At 39.4% G+C, this 24,313-nt stretch overlaps 6 protein-coding genes across 9 annotated transcripts; 2 read left to right on the forward strand and 4 right to left on the reverse strand.

The window, feature by feature from the left end:
- Positions 1-636: 636 nt before the first annotated feature.
- LOC146518403 (uncharacterized) lies at positions 637-6,958 on the reverse strand. Its single transcript, XM_085158600.1, has 3 exons — positions 6,821-6,958; positions 1,439-1,654; positions 637-1,192 (listed from the first exon to the last, which is right to left on the reverse strand). Exons 2-3 carry the CDS (start codon positions 1,647-1,649, stop codon positions 1,035-1,037), a joined length of 369 nt encoding a protein of 122 aa, XP_085014726.1. The 5' UTR covers positions 1,650-1,654; positions 6,821-6,958; the 3' UTR covers positions 637-1,034.
- Positions 6,959-11,058: 4,100 nt separating this feature from the next.
- sirt4 (sirtuin 4) lies at positions 11,059-15,637 on the forward strand. Of its 2 annotated transcripts, none has more exons than XM_085158586.1 (4): positions 11,059-11,194; positions 11,434-11,900; positions 12,390-12,684; positions 12,776-15,637. In XM_085158586.1, the coding sequence occupies exons 2-4, from the start codon at positions 11,434-11,436 to the stop codon at positions 12,926-12,928; spliced, it is 915 nt and encodes a 304-aa protein (XP_085014712.1). In that variant the 5' UTR covers positions 11,059-11,194; the 3' UTR covers positions 12,929-15,637. The 2 variants fall into 2 exon arrangements, with proteins under 2 accessions (XP_085014712.1, XP_085014713.1); XM_085158587.1 differs by having other exon boundaries at positions 11,062-11,178.
- Positions 14,603-15,567, reverse strand: c5h1orf74 (chromosome 5 C1orf74 homolog). The gene has a single exon (XM_085158588.1). It carries the CDS (start codon positions 15,465-15,467, stop codon positions 14,676-14,678), a length of 792 nt encoding a protein of 263 aa, XP_085014714.1. The 5' UTR covers positions 15,468-15,567; the 3' UTR covers positions 14,603-14,675.
- Positions 15,638-15,698: 61 nt separating the features above from the next.
- On the reverse strand, positions 15,699-17,180 carry tomm6 (translocase of outer mitochondrial membrane 6 homolog (yeast)). The gene is made up of 3 exons (XM_085158601.1): positions 17,047-17,180; positions 15,898-16,026; positions 15,699-15,754 (listed from the first exon to the last, which is right to left on the reverse strand). Exons 1-2 carry the CDS (start codon positions 17,142-17,144, stop codon positions 15,930-15,932), a joined length of 195 nt encoding a protein of 64 aa, XP_085014727.1. The 5' UTR covers positions 17,145-17,180; the 3' UTR covers positions 15,699-15,754; positions 15,898-15,929.
- A 127-nt stretch (positions 17,181-17,307) lies between these two features.
- uqcc2 (ubiquinol-cytochrome c reductase complex assembly factor 2) lies at positions 17,308-20,386 on the forward strand. The gene is made up of 4 exons (XM_085158591.1): positions 17,308-17,445; positions 18,651-18,725; positions 19,322-19,388; positions 19,496-20,386. Exons 1-4 carry the CDS (start codon positions 17,308-17,310, stop codon positions 19,603-19,605), a joined length of 390 nt encoding a protein of 129 aa, XP_085014717.1. The 3' UTR covers positions 19,606-20,386.
- Positions 18,446-23,497, reverse strand: tspo (translocator protein). Of its 3 annotated transcripts, none has more exons than XM_085158597.1 (4): positions 23,474-23,497; positions 21,606-21,781; positions 21,374-21,512; positions 18,446-21,254 (listed from the first exon to the last, which is right to left on the reverse strand). In XM_085158597.1, exons 2-4 carry the CDS (start codon positions 21,776-21,778, stop codon positions 21,081-21,083), a joined length of 486 nt encoding a protein of 161 aa, XP_085014723.1. In that variant the 5' UTR covers positions 21,779-21,781; positions 23,474-23,497; the 3' UTR covers positions 18,446-21,080. The 3 variants fall into 3 exon arrangements, with proteins under 3 accessions (XP_085014723.1, XP_085014721.1, XP_085014720.1); XM_085158595.1 differs by having other exon boundaries at positions 23,381-23,479; XM_085158594.1 differs by lacking the exon at positions 23,474-23,497 and adding an exon at positions 23,022-23,361.
- Positions 23,498-24,313: the final 816 nt, after the last annotated feature.

Here is a 24,313-nt window from a genome sequence, read left to right on the forward strand (position 1 = left end):
CGAACAGTGAGGTCACAGAAGTCTGTTTGTTTATTTATTGTCGAATTAAAAACAAGACAGTAAAAATTGGCATGTTAACAATTAATTTTTGACGCTTTAGATGGCTTTTACTTTGAAAATTCTCGACGGCAAGTTTGGCTAAACTGCACAGGCGCGAAACTCAGACACTTTTATTTCATAAGAGGAAAAAAATATTGATAGTAAGTCTAATCGATCGTAATTTATTTGCTACTTCAAAGGTATTCCGTGCCAGAAAATCAATAATGACAAAATGAGTTTTCACAACTCTCATAATAATATTTAGGGCAGATTTATTAATCTGGTTTGGTTTACCAGCCAGAGCTGGACTGGTAAACTGGCATACCTGCAATCTGCCAGTTTGGGTAAGTGTATTTTTAATTATTTTTGTTGTCAATATCACTACACAGGCTAAGGTGCAGGATGTACAGTCAGATCCAGAAATCAGCTCACTCAATGGGGGAGCGTGTGATGTCCTAACAAAAATAATACAGTGTAAACGCATCTTTTACACACTGAAAACAGCATGCATTAAAAAAGTGGAACTGTATGTGTTCAGGAAGTGTGAGTGATCAGCTGACCTGACATGAATGGAGAAAAAACCCTCAGTAATAAATGTTTGCACTCTTTGAATTTATTCACATGTAGCATGACTTACAAGGCAATGCACACAAATACACAAAGGAAAAAAGGTTAACAGAACTTTGCAGGTCTGCAGTAAATTCAGAGATAGTGATGAGATGATATCCACACTAGAGATGCACTGTTTGACAACTGATTGCTTTTCTAAAATCTATAACTCAAACTGTATTCAATGTAAAAATATATATATATAATAAAAGAATATAATAAAAATGATAACAAAAGCTATTAAACTTCACAATAATTTTCTGTACAACCGCCTGACTTTAGCTTCTTTAACGTGTTCATATTTATCTTCCATGTGCATCCATCGATGCATTTCTAATGAACACTGAAACACCTTCTAACTGCTTGGGGCACTATGACTATTAAGCCTAGCGTATAACAAATTCAGGGTCGCATGCAGAGCTCGTTAGGAAGTCTGTGCTGTCCTGTAGACCGTTGTACTCATGCACAGTACCCTCTGATAGGTACAGTGGGATGAACACTGTCTCGCTGGAAGGCATCAGTTGTAGAGGGTAGGCAGGACTAGCTGGAAACAGAAAGACAACTTAGCATGAGACCACGATCATACCAAAAAAACTTAATATTACCAAAAAATGCAGTTCTGTAGTGTAAAAATAAATATTATACAGCAGCAATTGAAACCCTAACAGCAGAAGATTTCCAGAGAACCACGGTTTTGGTTTTCAAAGCCTGTTTTGACCTGTTTAGTCTAATAAATATATTGTTTTCATAGTTTTTGTTAAATACAGGGTTGATCAAAATCCAAACTAACTTGTTTCCTCATATGATGGTGGTGGTCTTAGGAATGGCTGTTCATGGCTGGGTGATGTGGTCATGAGCTCAGCTGGGTCATCAGGCTGAGATGGTGCTGGCTGGTAGGACGCTCTCTGCTGGGACTGAGAGGGCCCAGGTGCTGCAGTCGGTTGCTGAGTGTACTGCTGAGAAGTGTTATTGACATTTGTGGTGTGGTCAGCGGTAGCCATCACAGCTGTAAGCAAAAAAGCAACAAAAATGTTGTATTCATGAGGTATCTATAGCTTTGGTTGTTTTACATGAAGCAGCTGAGTTATTCAAGTGTGGGAAAAAGTGCTTAATTAGTTTCACTTAAGAAATATCCAACACGTGTACAAACAGTGATAATAGAAGACTGTTTACCATGTCATGAATGTTAAACTATTTTTTATTTAGTTCTAAACTGATTTTCACACACTGTCATTCTCTCAATTTAATAAATATGATGTCATTTCCTCTATTAAATATAGAGGTTTACTTTTTTTCCACTGTACTTAGACTTCACTGTGTGCGTACAGTTGAAAATGGAACGGAAGAAAAAGAACTGTGGGAAGACAAGGTGTTAACAGAGTGGTAGTCAACAAAACCACTTCCTGTGAAGAACATTTATGTGGCATTGTCTAGTTAACAAACAGGTTCAAGGTACCAACAACAATAACGTGTGAGGCCTATTAGTTACATATGAGCCTAACATTTCACACAATACAAAGACAAACTGATTACACGTAGTTAAGCTCTGGATCTGAGATTTATCGCACACTCTACTATCTGAGGTTTATTTTAGAAGATTTTTGAATAGACGTGTCCACTGATGGAGAACTTTTACGCATAAATGTAGACTGAAATTGATTCTCACATGTTGTCTTGAAAAATGCAAAGCAACAGCTTAACAGTGCAGCAGGTCACAGCCAGGAAACAAGAACACAATCCTAAATGTCTGCTGCTCAGAGGCAGATCTGCACTTTCTTTGTACTCACAAGTCATTTACAGGAAAATTCAGAAAGGAAACAGCAGAAACTATGGGCAAACACACCCCACAGTATGTTTACACCTGTGAGATTGGTCCCTTTTCTAGGAATGTAAAACGAGTAGTGAGGGCAACAAAAAAAGTTACTTCAGCAGGTATTTAACCAGTTTAAATTTTGCAGTTCTTAGAAGATTCTAAAAATGTTACTGAAGTATGTATCACAAACTTGGACACAATGAGGGGGAACATGATAAGGAACAGAGGAAGACTCAGACAATATACACACAGAGGATCGTGACGGGACAGGCCCCAGGTGGGTACACAGCTGACGCTAATCACCCACTAAGGAGACAAGGGAAGTAAAAAACTGAATATAATACACACGAGGCAGGAGCCTATCAAAATAAAACAGCAAACAGCACACACTCAGCTCTAGACTGAGACACGTGAACTTGACACTGGACTGGACCACAGATGAATTAACATGGAAGGACAGAGAGACCAGATAGACATGGGAACATGATCGGGAAAAGAAAGGAAACGAAACATGGAGACTAAACAGACTAGAACAGTAGTCACTGATGACAAGATGGATATGAGACCAGGAACAGACTCGACACTAATGGGAACTAACATAAAACAAAGAACCATGAACTAGAAATAAAAAACTCAGATGCAGTAGAAAAACAAAACTCAAGACTAACTGATATAAAACTACTACTACTAAACCAATACAGAACTAGAAAAACTCTTATCCAAACCAATGATTCACAAGACCATAATAAACTCAAAAACTGGGTCAAAGACCGAGGAGCATGATCTGGGTTTTTGCTTCAGCTGCTCCCAGAACTGCACTCCACTTAACCTGCCTGTACTTGTCAGAAGAACCTCGATTGGAATGCTGTTGTTAGAACTCAAAGATATTCCTGATCTACCAGATATTCCCTGTCCAGATGAACTACCAGGTTGACCTAAACTCATCTAACATTCAGTTGCTCATTAAGTAGAAGGTGTGCAAAGTAGTGATCAAATCACAATACTACCACGTGCAGGAGATATGGATATGTTGTTAAGTTATTATTCATCTGGAACAAAGATACAAAAAACAAAACGTAAAAACCCAAATGCAAATGTTTTAGGGGGTATAATTTTTTTAACATGTATGCTTGTTTTTACACATTCATACATATCAAACTTGGTATCAGTGACTGATGATTATCATGCCATTGTCTTAGTAGTCTTTTTGATCTCTAGGAGAAGATGCACAGATAATTGTGTTTTTCTAATTGAAACAGCATCTCAGCAATGTTACATTTCATTATAACTGGCATTATAATTATGTAATCCAAGGTTTTAATTTTGTTCCCCCAAAGGGAGAGAGTATGTAATCAGTTCTGTCTGCCTGCCTGTCTGTTAGTAGTCTAGTGTTCACAGTTTTCAATGTTGTGTAATCTCCAAAAGTTGATTCTGTTCATCTGGACGTAGCGTTTTCAGTGGGAGAAACGTTTCGTCACTCATCCAAGTGACTTCTTCAGTCTCAGCTGACTGCAGGTTTCTTATAAACAGTACATTCGCACTCTGCAGTCTATTTACACCTACAGGCCAGTGGACACTCTTTCAATGAAGAGGATGTACACATCCTGGACAGGGAGGAACGCTGGTTTGAGTGCAGAGTCAAGGAGGCCATTTACGTGAAAAGGGAAAGACCATCTCTGAATTGAGAAGGTGGTCTAAGGGTACATCTTTCGCCGTCTTACAATGCTGTGATTGCAGCCATTTCCCAACTCTCTGTGAATGGTACTCATGGCCATTGATCAGTGGGTCTTGATCAGTGGTTGTTGATCTATGGTCATGAAAAGTTGCATAATTATGCTGAAGGAACTGACCTCCCACCCCATTGTTCCTTCAGTGGGCTGGTTTCAGTCATTATGCAAATGTACTGTTTATAAGACTGGAGAAACCTGCAGTCAGCTGAGACTGAAGAAGTCACTTAATGAGTGACGAAACGTTTCTCCCACTGAAAACGCTACGTCCAGATGAACAGAATCAACTTTTGGAGATTTACTTAAATGGATGATTGAACATGCATCAAGATGATGTTGTGTTATGGTAGATACCAATCTTAATCTGATTTAATGTTGGTGAAATCAAGTCAAAGTGAAAACCAGTAAGAACTTCATATTATCCACAATTTTTATCACATTTTTTTTTAAAACATCTTTTCAATATACCATTAAACGACACAAAAAGATTTATATACTACACTAAATGCCCAGTTTAACAATGCTGCATGTTGTAATAAAAACATCATAAAACAACATTTAAATATAGCCCTCGGGAGAGTTGGTCTCTGAGTCCTCATGTAGTTAACTAAAGCAGAACTACTAATTAAATATAGATGTGTAGAAAACATTTTTGTTAAGTAAAATAAAACTTAAAACTAATTGAAATTACTTTGTGAACTTGTAAAACTAACTAACTATATACATATATATATACTATGAGACATTAATCAACATGCTTTTCGAAAAAAGAAAAAAATGAATTAAAAACAAAAAGTCAAAACAAAATAAAAAACGAATTAGAAAATACAAAAACCGATGTGTAAATGTCCACAATAGTGAGCACCAAAGTATATCATCAAGGCTTAACTGATCCCTCCCTGCCACACCCTCCTCCCACTCCTCCCACACCCATCGACCCACCCACTCGACCCATACACACACACACACACACACACACACAAAAACAAATGAAAGTAGCAGCTGTGGAGTACTTACAATTTTCATTGTCAGGGCTTTTGCACATGTATTTACATATACAGAAAAGGACTGACAAGATAAATCCGATTACATATAAGAGGATTTTTATGTCATTCATGACAGCAATGGCAGCTTAAAATGTGTGTAAACAGCTTTCAACCTGGAAAAGAAACAAAGAAATAATTATTTAAAAAAAATAAATAAACAAAAAATGTTGGCTTTATTGTTTAATTAAATTCAGGACCTTGTAATATCTGATTAGAATCACAATTATGGGTTATAGAATTATGTGCTGTGTGTCTTCATTCCAGTCTCGATGTACAGTGGGGCAAAAAAGTATTTAGTCAGCCACCGATTGTGCAAGTTCCCCCACTTAAAATGATGACAGAGGTCAGTAATTTGCACCAGAGGTACACTTCAACTGTGAGAGACAGAATGTGAAAAAAAAATCCATGAATTCACATGGTAGGCTTTGTAAAGAATTTATTCGTAAATCAGGGTGGAAAATAAGTATTTGGTCACCTCAAACAAGGAAAATCCCTGGCTCTCACAGACCTGTAACGTCTTCTGTAAGAAGCTTTTCTGTCCCCCACTCGTTACCTGTATGAATGGCACCTGTTTGACCTCATCATCTGTATAAAAGACACCTGTCCACAGCCTCAACCAGTCAGACTCCAAACTCCGCCATGGCCAAGTATTGAGTTGTATTTTTGTTATTGACCAAATACTTATTTTCCACCCTGATTTACGAATAAATTCTTTACAAATCCTACCATGTGAATTCATGGATTTTTTTTTTTCACATTCTGTCTCTCACAGTTGAAGTGTACCTCTGGTGCAAATTACTGACCTCTGTCATCATTTTAAGTGGGGGAACTTGCACAATCGGTGGCTGACTAAATACTTTTTTGCCCCACTGTATCTGAGTAATGTCCAGAATGTTGTCTTCTTTTACTTTTGTTTTGATTCTTCACCTGCATGTCTGGCTGTCTTTAGCATAGGTTTCTCTCAACTACTACAGGATACTTTTAAATATTGGAGAGGCGTAATCCCCCCCCCCCCCCCCCCCCCCCAGGGACCTGGGGGATAATAGTGTGCCCACCACACTTGCTTTCCCCTCCTAACATAGCACAGTTTTCAGTAAGTCCAACTATGCAATGATTTCCAATCATATAGTTAAAGTAGTATAAACTGTTGTTGGATAGAGTTTGCTACATGAGTACAAGAAGCTGAATTATTAAGTCACTCTATCAATCAGCAGGTATGTCTCTGGGGGAAGCTGTAGGTGGATTACACTTCAGGCCTTATACTGGTAAGACGTTACTTCTAGTTACAGGAAAATGTTTCTGATAAAATATTATTAGTTAAAAAAAATCATTGTTCAGCGGCTGTGGCTCTGGGTACTGGTGAACTTTATTAGTAGAGAAAAAGGACGCTAAAACAAACTAATGTTACAGTGTCACTTAAAGACTAAAAACACAAAACCGTAGCTTAAAAAATAACCTCACTGACATCGCACTCAGTGGTCTGTTTTATTTTCGGTTTGAAGCCAACATCGCAGACAGACACACAGTCAGATAGCTGATGCTGACAAGAACAACGGCAATTTATATGTTTAAATAATCAAACTTACCGGATACACAAATGGACAGAATCTGTTCATAGAGCCAACGCGTTTTAGAGGAAGGGGTCTGACCTGAACCCCTAAACGCGAAACTACTGCTGCGAAGATCGTCTATACACGACGACACCTCACTCAGTTCATGTTCCAGCCCACTGCCAGAATTTGTAATTCATTCCTTTCCATCACTGTTTGTGATTATAACTGTATAAGCACGTCATTATACAAGCTTTGTATCACAGCTACGAGGTCAACCAGGTATTTTATTTATTTATGTGATTAAAAACAAAACTCGGATGCATGTGTGACGCTCTAGATGACTTTTACTTTGAAAAGACCTTATGGGACCACGCAGGAGCTGCACGCATTTTCGTTTTCACGTGAGGAACTAAAATATTAACAGTAAGTTAATCGGTTTCAGTTCATCAGCACTTTTAGAATTTGCCATGCAAGAAAACCAAATAAGATGAGCTGAGTGGACATGCCTGTCATGATAATATTTAAGGCCAAATTTATTATTATAATAATACAGAGTAAGTAAGTAAGTAATTTGACACATAACACATGCACATTAATAACTACATTTTCAGTTCTCTGACCTCAGTTTTCGTCACCTTTTATAAAGTAGTAGTATGATTAATGAGGAGCAGAAAGAGATTAGCTTTCTAAACATGCAGGATGATGACTCAGGGAAGATACAGGACAGAGCCAAACTGTGCTCACAATTTTGAGCCATTCACTCACAGTTACGCACTCACTCTGAAAAGAAAAAGCATAATCTTATCCCCAAGAAATTCCCAACTATCACAAATCCCACAAACAAATTCAGAAGTTTTTTTATTTGATTTTTGTTTTTCTTTTTGTTTTTTTGTTTGTTTGTTTTGCGTTTTCTCATAAATTTCAGTAGGCAATCACGTTTGTATGATTCATTTAAATGTTCAGAAATAATGCACTGTGAAAGGTAAAATACTATAAACACACATATGCGACAAGACCAGCTGTTACAATACAAGTATTCAAGTCTTTTAGTTGTATAACCGACACTGACCCTTTTTAATAAATCCAGGTAGCTTTTTGAGGCGAAGAAAGGATTTTGCGCTGGCGGCCGTTAAGACATTCGGTGCTAGTGTTTTGTTTTGTTTTGTTTTGTTTTGTTTTAGTTAACTTTTAGGGATGCAAAGAACAGGATCAAGTGAGTTTCAACAAAACAAAGCAGCTTATTTAAAAAAAAGTCTCCGGTGTTTCAAAGTAAGCAGTGATGGTGACTTGCTTTTACGCAACTACCTAGAAACCAGGAAATCAATTCAATTTATTTTGCGCAAAATCACAACAGCAGTCGCCTTTAGGCTTTATATTGTAAGGCAGATACCAACATTAATCCTTTTCTTGTCTGAAGACGTATTCCTTTGCTTGTTGTTCATCATCACAGTCAGAGAGAGAGCGAGACATCTTCTTGTTTCCATGATTATTCCTCCCACACACTTTTGTGTGATTTGGGGATGCTCAGTCATATAATAAAAATAATACACAGTGGCGGTCCTAGCCTGTTTGGCGCCCTGGGCGAACACTCCCTCTGGCGCCCCCCCCCCCCCCCCCCCCCCCCCACACACACACACAGACAAAACATATTAAGGATTGTACATAAAACTGTTGTACACACACACACATATGAAGAGAGAGAGCGTATGCATTGTATGCAAACGGCTACCAAACAGCCATCATAATTCATCACACAATGAGAACAGGACAAATCAACAACTGACAATTAATATTAAAATCTGTAACATAATGTATTGTTTGGAGTTTAGTCTGTTACTGTTGCTATTTTCACCATTTCTTCTTGGAGCAACTGTAACCCACATCATTTCCTTAGGGATTAATAAAGTATTCTGATTCTGATTGTTTCAGGATGACCTGCCATTATCCAATCACACATCTGCTTACCTGCATCTTTTGCTCGTTTCTCCTCCTCTTCTTTTCTCTTTTTTCTAAACTGATCACCTGATGGCTTTGAGCTTTTCTTGTCCATCTTGGTTTTAATGTTGCACTCCAGTATGAACACAAATCCCCCAACCCGAGGATCACCACAACATGACCTAACACACCTACACCTTAGTTCACAGATTCACTTTGTCTAGGGTGCATTTCTGGGATTTCACACAACCCAGGATTCAAATCATGAATAGATAATGGGCTTGGATTTACATCATTATAAATGAAATGCGCTCTATTTGGAAGCAGCAGGCCCCTCCCCTTTCGACGGGTTGTGTGTGAAACTTTAAATTATAAATTTTAAATTGTTATTGATCCCTTTACCCCGAGTCCTAAAGTGTATATTTATTTTCTTACTCTTCTTATATTTATTGTTTGTTTACTTGCACTGCTGTAACTGGTCGTCTCGTCGTCTCGTCTCTCTATATACTGGACTGTATGTAGCGGAGATGACAATAAAGTTTACTTTGACTTCAGTAGCGAGCAGGCGCACCGAGGGCTCTCGCGCTCACTTTTCGTGTACAGAATTTCGAAAAAAGAAAAAAATCGGTGCAAATTTTAAGTCTGTATCATGATGTCTGGTGTTTTCGTGTTTGTTGATTTGTTTTTATTTTGTTTTATTTTGTGAGTTGGTTATTAGATGCTGCTCCAGCCGGTCAGAGAATCCCCCGCCGCCCCGCCCTCTCCTCTCTGTGCAGCAAGCAGCAGGCGCACCTCGCAAACGGAGGGCGTCCTTACTCCCAGCAAATGGGCGATAGAAAACCGATCGGTGCCTATGACATTCCCAATATGCGCTGGCATGACGTCGGGGCAGCATGAGTACGAGCATTTTTTATTTTTATTTTTTTTGCCGATGCTCGTGATGCCGCCCCCACCACGATGCCGCCCCGGGCAACTGCCCGTGTCGCCCGTATCTAAAACCGCTACTGATAATACATTTTAGATTATCTGGACTCCTGGGACAGTGTGTGTCACAGTCCAACAGGATTGACTTTGCTTTATCTGCTTTATTTCTGAAGCACTTTTTTAAAGCAAATGTAAAACGTTTTTTAAAAACATAAAACTGATATTATTCTGTTTAGATATATTATTTTAACTAAAACTGTTGTAGGTCAAAATAAGTACAATGAAAATTAAAAACCACTCAAACTGAAAAAGGCATTAGCAGTGATAAAAAGGCAAACAATTCAAATATGTAGAGAAGAAAGAGAAGAAGAAATTTGAAAGAACTCACACTTGCACACCTAAAATACCCAGGCCTGACGTCAGCTCCCGTACATTTTTTACTACACATAGCTTGTGTTTGTTTGATTATTTCTTTGTTGTAACAATGCTTCTTTGCAATAAATCTTGTTGCCTTGCAACTGTTTGCTTGTCAAACAGTGTAAGTAGTTTGTTGGTGCAGCAGCATATTAAATGGGATTTTAGTCATCTGGGACAGGCTCCAGCCTCCACCGGCTACCCTGAATTAGTCACAAAGAAGAGAATGGATAAATGGATGGATTTTAATCCGTTTGTGAGGATGTGTGTTTAACAGACTTCTCTCTTTTGTTCCCTGTTTGTAAACATCATAGCTGACTTTATGTTACTGTATAAGTAAAAGGATATAGAGGCTTCAGTTAAGAGACCACAAGAGTCAGTGTAGGTCAGGCAACTTGATTAAGATTTACTGAAACTATGAAAAAAAGGAAGAAGTCATAACTTCAGCTGCTGGCAGCAAACCAACCTCTCCTGGGACACTAGGAGTATTCTGTTAGCAAACAAACTATGAAAGCTACCACAAACACCACACTAAATGAACATACTAACAAATTATGTTAATGCAAATATTGAGAGAACTCCCAGTATATGCACCAAACCTGTGGCCAGAGGCCAGCCATGCACTCGCTGCAGGACTAGAAACAAAAAGGACAGAATGACAGTTATGCAAAATTCACCTAACAAACAGATAAACAAATGATACTGCAAATGAAAGCGAAAACATCCTAGAATAAGCAACAGTCAGTGCTCCACTAGGCAAAAGTGTAAATTAGGCCAAACCACAAGAGAAATGAAACAGTCCAGGACAGTGGAGGGAAGCTGCTGATCAAAACTAAAATAATGATTATTGTTATTATTATTTACTTATCTGAGATTGTCACAAAAACTAAAAATGATTCAATGTGACTGTGTCATCAAATAAAAATTTCTTAAGCTAAAAGATACAACTAAGACTACAACTCCCAGACTACAAGGCGGCTGTGTTTGGTGCTACCATCAAATAGGTATTTCCTGTTCCTGCCAATGTTATCTCATAAGTGCTACTGTGTTATTCAACAACTCGTTTTAGCTGCTGTCACTTTCTGCTGCTGCTGACGTCACTGACTGTAACTACCGCTGTAAGTCCCTAATAAGGTAAACTAACTGTCAAGCTAAATGTTTAAACGTGTGTAAAAAGAAAGTGTTGTTAATGCTTCTTCCTTCTTACATATTCGAGGTTTTTTTTTCGAAATTAAAACTTAAAAACTGTATAATAAAAGTATTATAAGTTAGTAAGCGGGTAGTTTTCTCGCTATCTTTTATTTGTCGTGGAAAAACAAACAAGCAAAAAACCATCGTGTCAAAAAGTGTGTTTATTTAACGTCTGCTTGCAGATGATGAGGCTGCCATGGCGGGTCCTGGCTCCGCACACAGCACCTGTAAGGAGGCTGATGAACTTTGTCCCCGCCTGCAGCATCACCGACGCCCACTCACTGGAGCTGCTGCAGGACTTTGTGACCCGAGCCAGACGCCTGTTTGTCATGACCGGAGCGGGTCTGTCCACGGAGTCGGGCATCCCCGATTACCGTTCGGAGGGCGTCGGGCTGTACGCCCGCACTGACCGACGACCCATGCAGTACGCAGAGTTTGTCCGCAGCGCAAAGTCCCGTCAGCGCTACTGGGCCAGAAACTTCGTCGGATGGCCGCAGTTTTCCTCCCACTGGCCGAACTCTGCACACAAGGCCCTGCAGCGGTGGGAGGAGAGGGGCAAGCTGCACTGGCTGGTTACGCAGAATGTAGATGCTCTTCACTCAAAGGCAGGTCAGAAGAGACTCACAGAGCTCCACGGCTGTGCCCACAGGTGAGAACGCATAAACTCACATATGCATCATAGACAATAAGCGTCAATTAAGAAGTTATGGCAGTGTTACAACAATACAATGCAATGTACTGTATAAACACTACTTATTTATGAGTAAAAGCCACGCACTGAGAATGCCTCGTAGGTAAAAGTTTCCAGGTGTCATTGGCAAAATGTTGGATTACTTTAGTGATGTTTTCATGTGCAATCACCACTATATTCTACAGTTCTGTGAAAAGCATTTACCCCCATCCTGAAAAATGGACTTTACTGCCACTAATCGAGTCAATATATCATGCCACGATCCAAAGAAACTCAAGAACAGCTGAGAAACAGTCACTGACATCCATCAGTCTGTAAAGACATTGGTTTGGTGACAGTAATTAAAACACACACCCTCTGGATCACCAGGAGTTATTAGGAAATGCTGTATGTTTGCATGTTAACTGACTAGAAGACATTTTGAGGATGAAATCTGGGCATCCTCAGGGTCACGTGCCTTGGCTGTGGTGCCATCTCAGCACGGGAGGAGCTCCAGAGGCGATTTATATCTTTAAACCCAGAGTGGCAAGCTCAGGCAGGCACTGTGGCCCCAGACGGAGACGTCTTCTTGGAGGATGAGCAGGTCCTCCATTTCAGAGTTCCCTCCTGTGATGACTGTGGCGGGATACTGAAGCCTGAGGTCACGTTTTTTGGAGACTCCGTGAACAAAGCAACTGTGCATTTTGTGCACGAAAGGCTGGCAGAGTCGGACGCGGTGCTCGTCATGGGTTCATCTTTACAGGTGGGTCTTGGATAAACTAGTAAACCAGTTTGTTAGCTTTCAGCACACTGTTCCTTAACTGAATACGTTGTTCCTCATTGATGTTTCTCAGGTGTACTCAGGATACAGGTTTTTACTGGCAGCGAGGGACAGGGAGATGCCAGTCGCCATCCTGAACATAGGGCCCACCCGAGCAGACCACCTGGCAGAGCTGAAAGTCAGCGGCCGCTGCGGGGAAGTGCTGTCAGTCATTCAGCCGCTCTGACTTACCGCAGCCTAAAAAGCTTGAAGAGCTCTGCTGGTTAGGTTAAAACTACCTCAGATTTATGGAAACAGTTGCTCTCCGTTGTTACACGCTGTATGCAGGTGAATGAATGTTAATAATTGTGAGCTATAAATGTGTCAGACTTGAATCCAGCTGATCTTCATACAGCAGGTTGGTGTCAGGGAGCTGAAATCCTGTCTCTGCAATCAAATGTCAACCTACCAGGAAAACAGAAAGGCTGTGCTTTGTTGTGTGATTGCTGGTTTTAGGTTGGCACAATAATGGCATGCAGGTCAGATGTGTGAAGTGAAATAATAATTTGCAGGCTTGAAGGAAAACAGAGGTACCCCGTTTCCTTCCTCAAGCTCTTTTCACTTTATAGATGGACTGTATTCATGTAGAATGTCTTTTCAAGTCTTATCAAACACACAAAGCATCACTATATACTGACGACACCTTTGGATTCAAACGCTCTTATTCTGATAAGACAAAAAGACACAAGGTGGCTGCTCTGATGTAGATGGGAAGATGCAATATAAATGTTTATTGTCATATTCTGCCACCAGGTCTGTTTTAAAAGGTGCAATTTGTTCTTCTTCCTTTTTTTTTATTATGCAATACTCAGATGGTTAGTATTTTGATTGATTTTAAATGCTGCCGTATTCAACTTGGCAGAATTTCCATTTTTTGTGAATTGCAGTTTAAAGTAGGTCGAATTAAACTTTTTCAGGCTGGACTTTAAAGTGGCATTATGCTGTGGTTTTAAGGTTATGTAGTGGAAACTTTCTGTAATAAAATATTCAGAAAATAAGAGTTTTTGGAATTTATTATCACACTTGCAAGCCGGAAATATTCATCATTAAAGAAGTTTCAAACCTTGGTGTATCAAACATGAGGGCCAGAATCAGACAACAAAGATTCCGATCCGGCCCACTGCATGACTTTTGAAAACACAAAGGGCATAAAACTTTGGACTGAATGTATTTTCATAGGTTTTCATGCTAATAAAGATCTCCCTCATGGCTATTCATACTACACCAAAGCAATTAAGCCGTAGATAACAATGAAATTACAGAAAAGTTCTTGTATAATACAGAAATGTCTGTCTTTTATAATGTGTGCACCGTAAGAAAAAAACATCTGAATTAAAAAACACTTTCTCTTTTCTAATTACAAGTTATTCTGAGTAATGGGCTACTGGAGCTTTTTCTGTAACATTTCTCTCTCAAATTAAGCCTGAAGAGATGTGCTGACATATTCTTCCATTAACTACAGCAGCATTTCTGTATCTGTGGAAAACCTAAGATATACTGTAGAACTCGCACTGCTTTTTCTGATATTAACATGTCTCAGAGATTAAATGTGTAGTTAAACTTTACACTGACTGAAAGTGGAGTTTCACTGTTGCGGTCCGCTGAAGCTCAGAGGGTGATGTATGTATGTAACATCTTTCTCTCACACTAGTCTTAACCTGAGTTATGTATTGTCAGGTCACGTTGCATTATAGTCGCTATTTTTATGAGTGAGGTCAATGACAATATAGCTTATCAGTTAAAACGTTCTGATGAGAACATTTTTCCTCATGAATTTAAACACTTGAAACAGCATTATCTATACAAGGACGCAAACACACAAGCTGAAGAACAACATGCCGCACACACCAATAACCCAACGGCTGTTTTGACAGTGTTTATTACGGTCATAAATAATCCACAGCATTTGCTTTAAAGACAAACTTACATCATGTTCACAGACAAACTGAGGGCAGTGTGACTATAGATTGATTAATCGTGAGATCTTTTAGGAGGTTTTGCTGCTCAAATCTCTGCTGCAGACGGAGCTTCCAGGTTTCCAGGTCAGACTTTATCTCCTCTTGGAGAGCAGCTGGGACACTGAAGGAATACAGACAACATCTGTGAGCTGCAGTATCCGGCTGCCATGTTGCTGAAGCCGTAACCACCGTGAGGGGAGTCATGGACAGACAGTTGTCGAAACTCTTAGTGTGATCAAACCAGTAAGTGACGGGGTAACCCAGTAAGAGCCCAAACACAGTGCACAGGTTCCACTCCTCACATTTCTCTCCGCCACTGAGAAGCCTCTCAACCTCGTCAAGCTGCTGCACCCCTCCCAGTAGAAGTAGTAAATCTTGTATCATGCGCTTCAGGTCTCCCCTCAGTGGGTCAGCGATGGTGGGAGTCTCCTGTGAGTGGCAGACATCAATCACAGCTACGCTGCTCCCGTCACGAACCTGCTCTAGATTTGACTTGACTGTGACCGGATTAACAATGAGACCATTTCCATTTAAATCCAGCGTGAGAAGCGATTTAGACACAAGCTGGAGAGACTGTAAAGAGCTCAGATAGTGCTTCACTTGCTCTGTGCAGGCACCGTTAATATCGTACAGAACAGCAGGCTTCAACCCCAAATCTACAGCTGACACCTGTGAAGCCAGGTCCAGACTCTGAGGAGCAGAGAGGGACTTTCTACCAGCAGACAGATATTTACGAGCAGCAGCAACAAAGAGCTCTGAAACAGACATGACTGCATAAAAATCACGTCACACGAGACTCAGGAGTCAAGCAGCAGGACTAGAGATATTTCTATTTAAAGTAACTGCTTAGCTGGGAATCAAACACAAAAATTAAATGTTTGTTTAAAGGTAATCTACACTTACAAGAAAGGTTTTAAAAAACTAACAAATGGTCAAAAGGTCAATGGATCTAACACAAGTAAACAAGACAAAAGTTTTCAAACTAAAACACGTCATAAAAACGGTTTCATGAGTTTATTTGTGACCACTGTTTCTTCTTTGTTGGTCCAAGATGCCTAAAGGAGAAGAAACGTGTCAGTCAGAATAATCTGTAGAAAAACAGCAGTTATTCCGTGATAAATGCTTTCTCCTTTTGTTCATTAGAGGTGTGCACACAGATCACACCTCTCTCCAGCTCTAGCAAAGAAGATGACCTCACCATCATCCAGGTTGTGATGTATTTGGGTCACGCTATGTCACTGGCTGAGGAGACATCAGGTCAAAATCTGAGAGATTTCTTGCAACCCAAACACCAGCTGCAAACAAGCCCAAATTCACCAGAAGATTCCTTAAAAAAAAAGAAAAGAAAAAAGGTTTAAACAATCAGTGATGCCATCAACAGCAACGATACCCTGTTCAACCTGTGGCTACAGGTTGTGGTGTGAGGGGAAACTGATCAAACATAAATTTATAAGACAACAGGTATCTATAACCTCACCCATCTATTAATTTATATTCTTCTCTTTATCCAGAGCTAGGTCGTGGAGGCAGCAGCCTAAGCAGAGAAGCTCAGACTTCCCTCAGAGCTCCCTTCCCAACCACCTGCTCCGGGTGAGATGCCAAGGCTTTCCCAGGTCAGCTGAGCAATATAACCTCTCGAGCATGTCTTGGGTCTAACCCACAGCTACAGAGGCTGGCTATTTTTTAAAAATAAATATATGAATATATAAATATATCTTATAGGCTTAACATCATACCTAGTATATCCGGTACGTGGCATTTACCTTAATCCTTGGGGAGCCAGTATTTTGGCATATTTGGTACACAGATGTTGAGAATTTTCTGCCTCTGACAGATATGAACCATATATTTAAGAAAAACAAAAAAAAACTATCGCATGCTAATATGCAAACAATAGTAGGATCTTCCTAAATTCTGGTGTCCAGGTAATCCTACATAGCTTACAATGTGCTGCTGGGATCCAACTGTCTGAACATACTGGCCACTAAACATTGATTAACTAGCTACCCGTCATACTGTATACATTAAGCTTCCTGAGGCCCTTAGAGTAGAGACTAGACTCTCCCTAAAGTTTGACAAAGTGGTTAATCGATGAGATTAGCCCATTTCTTCTGTTCGTTGATAAACAAACTAAAAATAACTATTATGGTGGTAATATTATCATACAACTCCATTAAACTGATAATCATAATTGTAATTTTATTGTCCGTTTCTGTAGTTATAGTGTAGCCTAGTGAGTGAGAGGACAAGGACAGATTCCCTCATTGGCACACCAGTGCTAACGCTAGCAACACGGCTAACCGCCCCAAAAACCCTCTTACTATCACTGCTGTCTGCTCTGTCTTACCTTCTGAAGTCGTTTCTATCTGTTGCAAACCGACAGGCCGAGCTGACCCACTCCACCACACCGGAGGAAGAGCCCTTTTTAGCGTTTGCCCCACTCATGTTGCTAACGTGCGTGCTGGGGGTAGAAAAAGACAACTGCAACGAGGGCGAAGAGTCAAGGGGGAAGGTTTTAGATGTTACACAACTACGGCGTGCGATAAAGCTCAAACCCAAACAAACGTCCTCCTCGCTCCACTCAGGACGTGCTGTTACACGACCAAAGATGTCGGCGACCAGGTACCGTCGGTTTCTGAAGCTGTGTGAGGAATGGCCCAAAGACGAGACCAAGAAAGGCCGCGACTTGGGGACCTTTCTGCGGCAGAGAGTCGCCTCTGCCTTCCGAGAGGGTGAAAATACTCAGGTAATGAATTTTAGCAACACACGGACTCCCCTCTGCTGTAAACAACTGAAAGAAGCTAAGAGGACAGCTTAGTTAAAAGAGCAAGCAGCTGACAACCTAATCCAAAGCAGATTTCTGCGAACTACAAGCGAGTGACTAGTATTGAGATGTTTGAGGCGCTAATGTCCATCAGTCCACCGCTGGTTTTGCAGCCGGGTCCATCTGAAATCATCCAATGTTTAGAAAATTTTCTACTCAACCACCTCTGATTTAAAATTTGGACATTTATAATCATTGCTGTGAAATTTTAGCTTCATATATCAACAGATATATAAACTTGCTGGAATGGGGTAAGTGGAGCACCTTTCACAAATATATCTTGAAAGGTATTGATGTATAAAGCTACAATTTCACAGCAGTCATTATAAATGGCCGAATTTCAAGCCGTAAAAATATTTGGGGTAAATGAGTGATGGTCGAACAGAAGATCCACAATGATTTGAGATGGAACGACCCAGCTTTGATGCGTTTTTTTTTAAATAAATCTTGAAAATAAAATAACTATCAGCGTTTGCAACCAAGTAAACAGCCTTTAATCTGTTTCTAAAACATGAAGTTTCTGAGAAGCCAACCATTTGAGCACTGTAAACCATAACATGTAAAAAATATATCTTGCGAAAATAGCTGGGATAGGCTCCAGCCCACTACCAACTCTGAACTGGACAAGTAGTAACGAAAATGAATGGAAAAAGATGGTTTTTGATAATCATAGGTGTTTGATGCCAGCAGAATCTTAGGTGCCAATAAAACCCTAGTTTATAAATAAAGGTTACACTGACTCGCTGCACCATCTTGTGGTACAAATTGGCATTACACTGATGTTTTACCCTGGCTCTAGTTGAATTTCACCTGCCATCTCTTAAACACAGTACAAGCATTATTTTGCCTTTTGATTCTGTACTGTGTGTGATCTGACCAATAAGAATCAGATTTAAAAAATGTAACCCATAGACACCAGAGAGACGTCGGCATAGTGATTATTTATTTTTATGATGGCATAGTAGAGCACAAGTGCACATAGCATGGCAGTGCATCACACATCCTCGTGTCTTTTTCACAGAAACCAAAATGACCTGTTTGGACTTTAAAGTTGTTGTTTTTTTTCCATTGAAAACATATTAAGTGAGTAAAATCACATCTTAACCATGTCAATGTTTCCCCATTAGATCTCAGATCCTGAGAAATGTGATCAGATGTACGAAAGTCTGGCACAGATTAACGGCAACATATACAGACAGCGGGTAAGTACACATGCGCACATGTGAGGTGCATTTCAACTTTATTATATCATCATACAAAAAACACATTGCCCTCCACTGCTGTCGTTAACCTGAGGTCTGTCACCTAGCGAATGACTTCTCCATTCTTTAAGATTGTAAAGGTGTAGTTACTTTTTTTTTTTCCTTGTGTGGAGATAATAAAGTGTGTTTACAGTTAGTACAAAGGTCTAAACAAACACACAAGGTTAATGGTTAAAAATTGTTAACCTTTAAATTTGAACCATAAAGACAGCAAGAGTTCACGTAAGATCCAAAGATCAGCAGATGTCTGTTTTGCTCCTTTGAATTACTCAGCTGTAAATAGGGAAGTTTTACTTAATATAAAAAAGATTTTAGTAGGAAGACTATTAATTTGTCACATTGCTGTAAGGGAAAATTTTCCTTGTGCATGTGAAATGCAGAAAATGGAAGCTGACTTCTTCAAATACTGTGCACACTCCAAATTATTTGAGTACATAAATTAACTTGTATATAATATTTGACTTTTTTCATTTGGAAAGAAATTTCTGTGTAAAAACGTGTCGAAGGCTACAATAATTTTTTCTCTCTCTCTTCAGTTTCCTCGTGTGAGAGACACGAGCTTCACTGGAGTCACAGTGGAAGAGTGTAGATTGCTTTTGTCAGGTATGGACTCGCATGTGCTGTCAATTCTCGGTTATTTACTAAATATAATGTTGTGATGAGGCCCCGGGAACTTGCTGTAACTTAGACCCGACTTTTAAATTTTACAGGAACTATGCAAAATACGGACGAGGAAAAAAAGGGTCTGTGGAAGTCGCTAATGCAGAGATTCTCTTCTAAATCACCAGAAGACGTCCCAGAGAAACCTGCTGAAAAATAACTTTTTCTCCCAATCTTCTTTTCCTATATGTATAGAAATAAATCTTATTGTTATCATTTTGGACTCATTTTAATTTATATATATAAAAATCGTAGCTTTAGAAATATTTTTGGATATATTTTGGTCCATATTGACATGACAGCATCACACAAATTTGTTGGCTGCACATCTATGAGTCTCCTGTTCCTCCACATCCCAAAGATGCCATATTAGACTGAGATCTGGTGATTATGGAGGCCATTTGAGTTCAGTGAACTCACTTCCATATGCAAGAATCCAGTTTGAGATGATTTGAGTTTGCGATGAGATACATCATCCTCCTGAGACCAGATGGAGACATGCTTTCATGCCATTCACACCTCATTCTGAACATCATCTGAATGTTGCAGCAAAAATTGAGGCCTATCAGAAAGGCAACATTTTCCAGTCTTGTTCAGTTTTAGTGAACATGAACTGTAGCCGCAGTTTGCTGTTCTTAGCTGACAGAAGTAGCAAGCAGTGTGGTCTTCTGCTGCTGTAGGTCAGCTGCTGCAAGTTTTGTGAATATTCGCTGGTTGGATGTTGTTGAATCAAACTAAATATTTTTATAAGCCTTCACTGGCTGTGTGGTGGAAATAACCCACAGTCATCAGTTTGTAACACCAGTGTTATTTTACAGTCTTAACAGATTACAGGACTCAATTTCCTGAAGTTTTTCTATTTGGTCAGACTTGAATTTTTGACATACGATAAGAAATTTTACATTTAAACAAGTCTATAGAAACAATGTTTAAAAAAAACATTTGGTTTACATCACGGCCGTGAGTTGGCTTATCAAGCAGGATTTAATCAGTTAAGCTTTTGTCTGTTTGAGAAATGCACCTGACTGTTAATTCAAATTATTTACTTGCAAAGCAAACATGTTTCATGGACTAGTTTACACACAGTTTTATTATAAATTCACACTTTGAACATCACTTATTTAAGAAAAGAAAATGGCAAAAACTTTCAGTTTTAAACTGAACAACCAAAACTCCACACGATGGGGCAACTTAACTAATTTCAATGTATTCACATATTCTGATCATATTAGAGTTTTTCTGTTAGTAATGAGATTTCTGACAATGCACTGAAATTCTTAAGGGATTTTTTTTAAAGAAACAAAATAAATGTATTAGAAGCAGGCTGTTATACAGTATCTAAGCAGATAAAATAATGCCTGCTCAGATCTAAAGCACTGCAGATGTTAAAGAGGATACCACTATTTAGAAATGTCGTCTTTATTTATTTTTCTTCTTTTTATTTTGGGCAACATATACGCAAGTATTAGTAAGTCTGTGACCAGCCAACAAGATCATAACAAAGCAGCTGGTAAAGTCAAAAGTGAGACTGACCGTTTTTTTTTTTATTAGTATTATTTATTTATTTTTTTTAAATAACATTGTGTACGTGATTCAGAATCTAAGTATGTTCCTCAAAACACACAGTCATGATCCCTACTCTTCTTTTTCCTCTGGGTTGTCTCTCCATATGCAGTAGTTGAGGCTGGTTGCAAGGCACAGCCATCCCAGATAGGGTGCCAAGAGCATCGTGGCGGTGCGGCTGATGGGATACCAGGACATCATGGTGGCTCCGACAGTCCCCGTGAGAAGCACAATCTCAATGAGGGACTAAAAAGAACAGAAAGAGGGCATGTCAGTGACAGCGATGTATACAACTACGCTGCCATGCCCCTAATTATTGGTGTCCAAATAAAAAAAAAAGTACAGTTTTAAGGTGTTAAATTTACCCATTTCAGCTTGTGTGCACCAAAGAAAATGGGAGTCCAGGCCCAATTCAGAGCTAGCTGTGTCCCATAAAGCCCGAGTGGAACTAGTGCATCATCAGTAAAACCTCCAAGCTCCTTCCACACCAAGTATGAACCATAGCTGGAAGAGAAAGACAAAAACAATTCACACGAGATCATTAAGATAAGGAGGTTGCTTCACAGATAATGCAGAAATCAGTCACAATGTGCTTACCCCATGCCTGTGTACAGACATGTCCACACTACGGGGAATGCTTTGTTTGGTGGGCGCCATGATGGTTTCTTCAGGGTTGGGTACCAGGTATCTACCTCTTTGCGTGTGAGATAACCACCGTAGAGCCCTCCCAGGTGTGGCAGGGCAGTGAACCCAGCTATTTGCAGCCACATTTTCTGAGATAAGAAAAAGACAGCCGTTTAACTTCCACTAAGGGTGGATATTCATAGGTATAAGTAGCAAATTTTTCTGCCTAATGCGTCTGCTGTCCCATGACTGACTAAACAGGATTTGCAGTAACAAAAAACATGAGGATTTTGCTATGCGGACATCCCCGATCAGTTTAGTTTTAGACTTCTTTTTCTTTTTAAACCAGATTTTTAAATTTCAAGGCAGGCATCGGGCATATGTCAATTTCTCTGTTAAAAATTACATTTAATAACTAACAGAAGCATGGCATCATTCGATTTGTGCAGACCAAATGGCCAGCCCTGTTACAGTTCAGCACAATAATAAAAACTCGCACCACATAAATAAAAGCTTATACTTCATAACCAACCAGAATGGCTTCAACACATTAAAGACATGCTACATATTTAAGAGTCAATACATCATTACACAACCGACATTAAATCAAAATAACACTGCTGTAAAGACCACTTTAAATCCTTAGCCAAAGCAACTATCAACTAACATTACAAGGTTGAACCATTTCAGCTTAATTACACCCTAGAGAGTTAACCAAACATACTCCATATTCACACTGGGCTCTTTTCACTCATTAGCCTCAGAAATACAAGCTGTGGGCTTTTTTTTTTTTTTTTAAAGTAGCATTCCAGTTTTTAATCAGTTATCAATGCATGGAAATGGCTCAAACAGTTTGTGCATTGTTACAGAGTACTTGCTGGCCAGAAATAAAAGGTCTTACGGGGGGATACATGTAAACAAGATTTACCTTGATACAGTTAAAGTTAATAGTCTGTGTTACCTTTACTGCTATTTTTAACCATCATTTAAGAATTAAAAATGTATGGACTCAAGCTTAAATATACAAGTAAACGTATTCCTTTCCCTTAACATAATCCCAAAACCTTTTTATGTCAATAAGCAGGAAAAGAACAATACCCGCAGTCTAATGTCGCTTTCATTTTCTTTCTTACAGCAACGTTACAAAAACACGTGCCTTTTACTATAAATTTAAGCACGTTTGCTGTTGTTCTAGCGCAGCAGTGAAACATGCTAAGTTAACGCTAATTAATTTTTCCTTTTCGTGTTCGTGCTCCCAAACATTACGTGCGCTGACTTTCTGAAGTCAAGCCGCGCTTCAGTGACTCTAGGTCAAGGTTTGGCGGCGCAAAGTTGCGTTAAAGCTAATATTGATGTCAGGTCACGAGCAGACATAGCTTAACTTCTTACCTCACTCAGTGAGCAGCAGCGTGCAGTATGAATGTCGTATCGAGGACTGAACCTACAAACTTACAGCCAAATCTTTAAGCACACTGTTGTGCTGTGATATTGTTTGTTGAGTGGGCAGGGCCACCTTATCGGAGCAGTCAGAAACACTCCCCTGACACTCCCTGGATAACGAGTGCTACTCGCGCTACTGAGCCAAACAATGTCATGTCGGAGCGTGGTTACCAACGATTGGTCACGAGGATAACATCAGGAGTTACTTAACGGTCGAAAAACCGGTTGTTAGCTAAATAAATGTGTTGCACAAGGCCTCGGTGACACAAATGTTAAAAAAAAAAAACGCGAAAAACGTATTCGCTCACTGTTTTGTTTGTTGTCTCGTGTCCTTTTTGCAGAGGAAGCGCACGAAGCTTGTTATGTGACAGCAAAGATTACAAAAACGTCAAGATAGTTACCCTCCGTGTCGTATGGCAGGCGTTACAGTGCTTTCCTTTCCTGTTCTAACAGCTTGTTTCCGCCACCGAAAAAACTTCCCCAAAATTATGACTTATGGGTAAGTCATAATGTTGGGACATTATTGCTTTAGGTAGCTCAGTATTTAAACTTACTAACTGAAATTTTTGGGGAAATAAGTTCATATTTCTAGTTATTAAGTGAAAATGTTTAGACAACTTAAAATGTCATCTATTCCCAACAGCAGGGGTGTCAAACATACGGCCGGGGGGCTAGAATCGGCCAGGATCCAATCCAGCCCACTGAATGGCTTTGGAAACATTTGAAACATTTTACTGTTTTCCCTCGTGTTCTGCCCGATGGCAATTCACATTGCACTGAAGTAATCAATTATAGATTTCTGTAATTTTACACATTTACTTTATTTACAATTTAAGCCCAGTCATGCTGACATGACAGACTTGTTTCATTTACTATGACAGAATGTCTTTGTAATGTAGAAAAAACGAAAAATACCGTTAAAATTGTGCTTCTTTGTTTTATGTTAAAATGTTGCAGAGATTAATTATGTAGTTAAACTATTTTACACTGACAGAAATAGGAGTTTCACCAATCCTGCCCATATAAGATCAAAGTGAGCTGGATGTGGCCCACAGTGTAAAATGAGTTTTACATCCCTGCTTTATGAACTATACAAACTTATTTCTATTAGTTTTCTTACCTTTTTTTGTTTGTTTGTTTTTTTGTACAGTTTAGGCTTGGAGGATAGTCATAGCCTGTTCCAGCTGTCACAGGGAAGAGCCAGGCCTAACTCATAGATTCAGGTTACCATTCACACTACA

The sequence above is a fragment of the Neolamprologus multifasciatus genome, chromosome 5 (assembly GCF_963576455.1).
Source record: "Neolamprologus multifasciatus chromosome 5, fNeoMul1.2, whole genome shotgun sequence".
In the NCBI taxonomy this organism is placed as follows: domain Eukaryota; kingdom Metazoa; phylum Chordata; class Actinopteri; order Cichliformes; family Cichlidae; genus Neolamprologus; species Neolamprologus multifasciatus.

Excerpts from the sequence above, each read along its gene's own strand:
- LOC146518403 (XM_085158600.1), bottom strand. The coding sequence starts at position 1,649 with ATGGCTACCGCTGACCACACCACAAATGTCAATAACACTTCTCAGCAG. Across the intron at positions 1,193-1,438 it reads ACCATCATATGAGGAAACAA|CTAGTCCTGCCTACCCTCTA; the intron begins GTTAGTTTGGAT and ends TTCTGTTTCCAG.
- sirt4 (XM_085158586.1), top strand. The coding sequence starts at position 11,434 with ATGATGAGGCTGCCATGGCGGGTCCTGGCTCCGCACACAGCACCTGTA. Across the intron at positions 11,901-12,389 it reads CTCCACGGCTGTGCCCACAG|GGTCACGTGCCTTGGCTGTG; the intron begins GTGAGAACGCAT and ends GGGCATCCTCAG. Across the intron at positions 12,685-12,775 it reads TCATGGGTTCATCTTTACAG|GTGTACTCAGGATACAGGTT; the intron begins GTGGGTCTTGGA and ends GATGTTTCTCAG.
- c5h1orf74 (XM_085158588.1), bottom strand. The coding sequence starts at position 15,467 with ATGTCTGTTTCAGAGCTCTTTGTTGCTGCTGCTCGTAAATATCTGTCT.
- tomm6 (XM_085158601.1), bottom strand. The coding sequence starts at position 17,144 with ATGAGTGGGGCAAACGCTAAAAAGGGCTCTTCCTCCGGTGTGGTGGAG. Across the intron at positions 16,027-17,046 it reads GATAGAAACGACTTCAGAAG|GAATCTTCTGGTGAATTTGG; the intron begins GTAAGACAGAGC and ends TTTTTTTTTAAG.
- uqcc2 (XM_085158591.1), top strand. The coding sequence starts at position 17,308 with ATGTCGGCGACCAGGTACCGTCGGTTTCTGAAGCTGTGTGAGGAATGG. Across the intron at positions 17,446-18,650 it reads GAGAGGGTGAAAATACTCAG|ATCTCAGATCCTGAGAAATG; the intron begins GTAATGAATTTT and ends TTTCCCCATTAG. Across the intron at positions 19,389-19,495 it reads GTGTAGATTGCTTTTGTCAG|GAACTATGCAAAATACGGAC; the intron begins GTATGGACTCGC and ends TAAATTTTACAG.
- tspo (XM_085158597.1), bottom strand. The coding sequence starts at position 21,778 with ATGTGGCTGCAAATAGCTGGGTTCACTGCCCTGCCACACCTGGGAGGG. Across the intron at positions 21,513-21,605 it reads TGTCTGTACACAGGCATGGG|CTATGGTTCATACTTGGTGT; the intron begins GTAAGCACATTG and ends TTTCTCTTCCAG. Across the intron at positions 21,255-21,373 it reads GTGCACACAAGCTGAAATGG|TCCCTCATTGAGATTGTGCT; the intron begins GTAAATTTAACA and ends TGTTCTTTTTAG.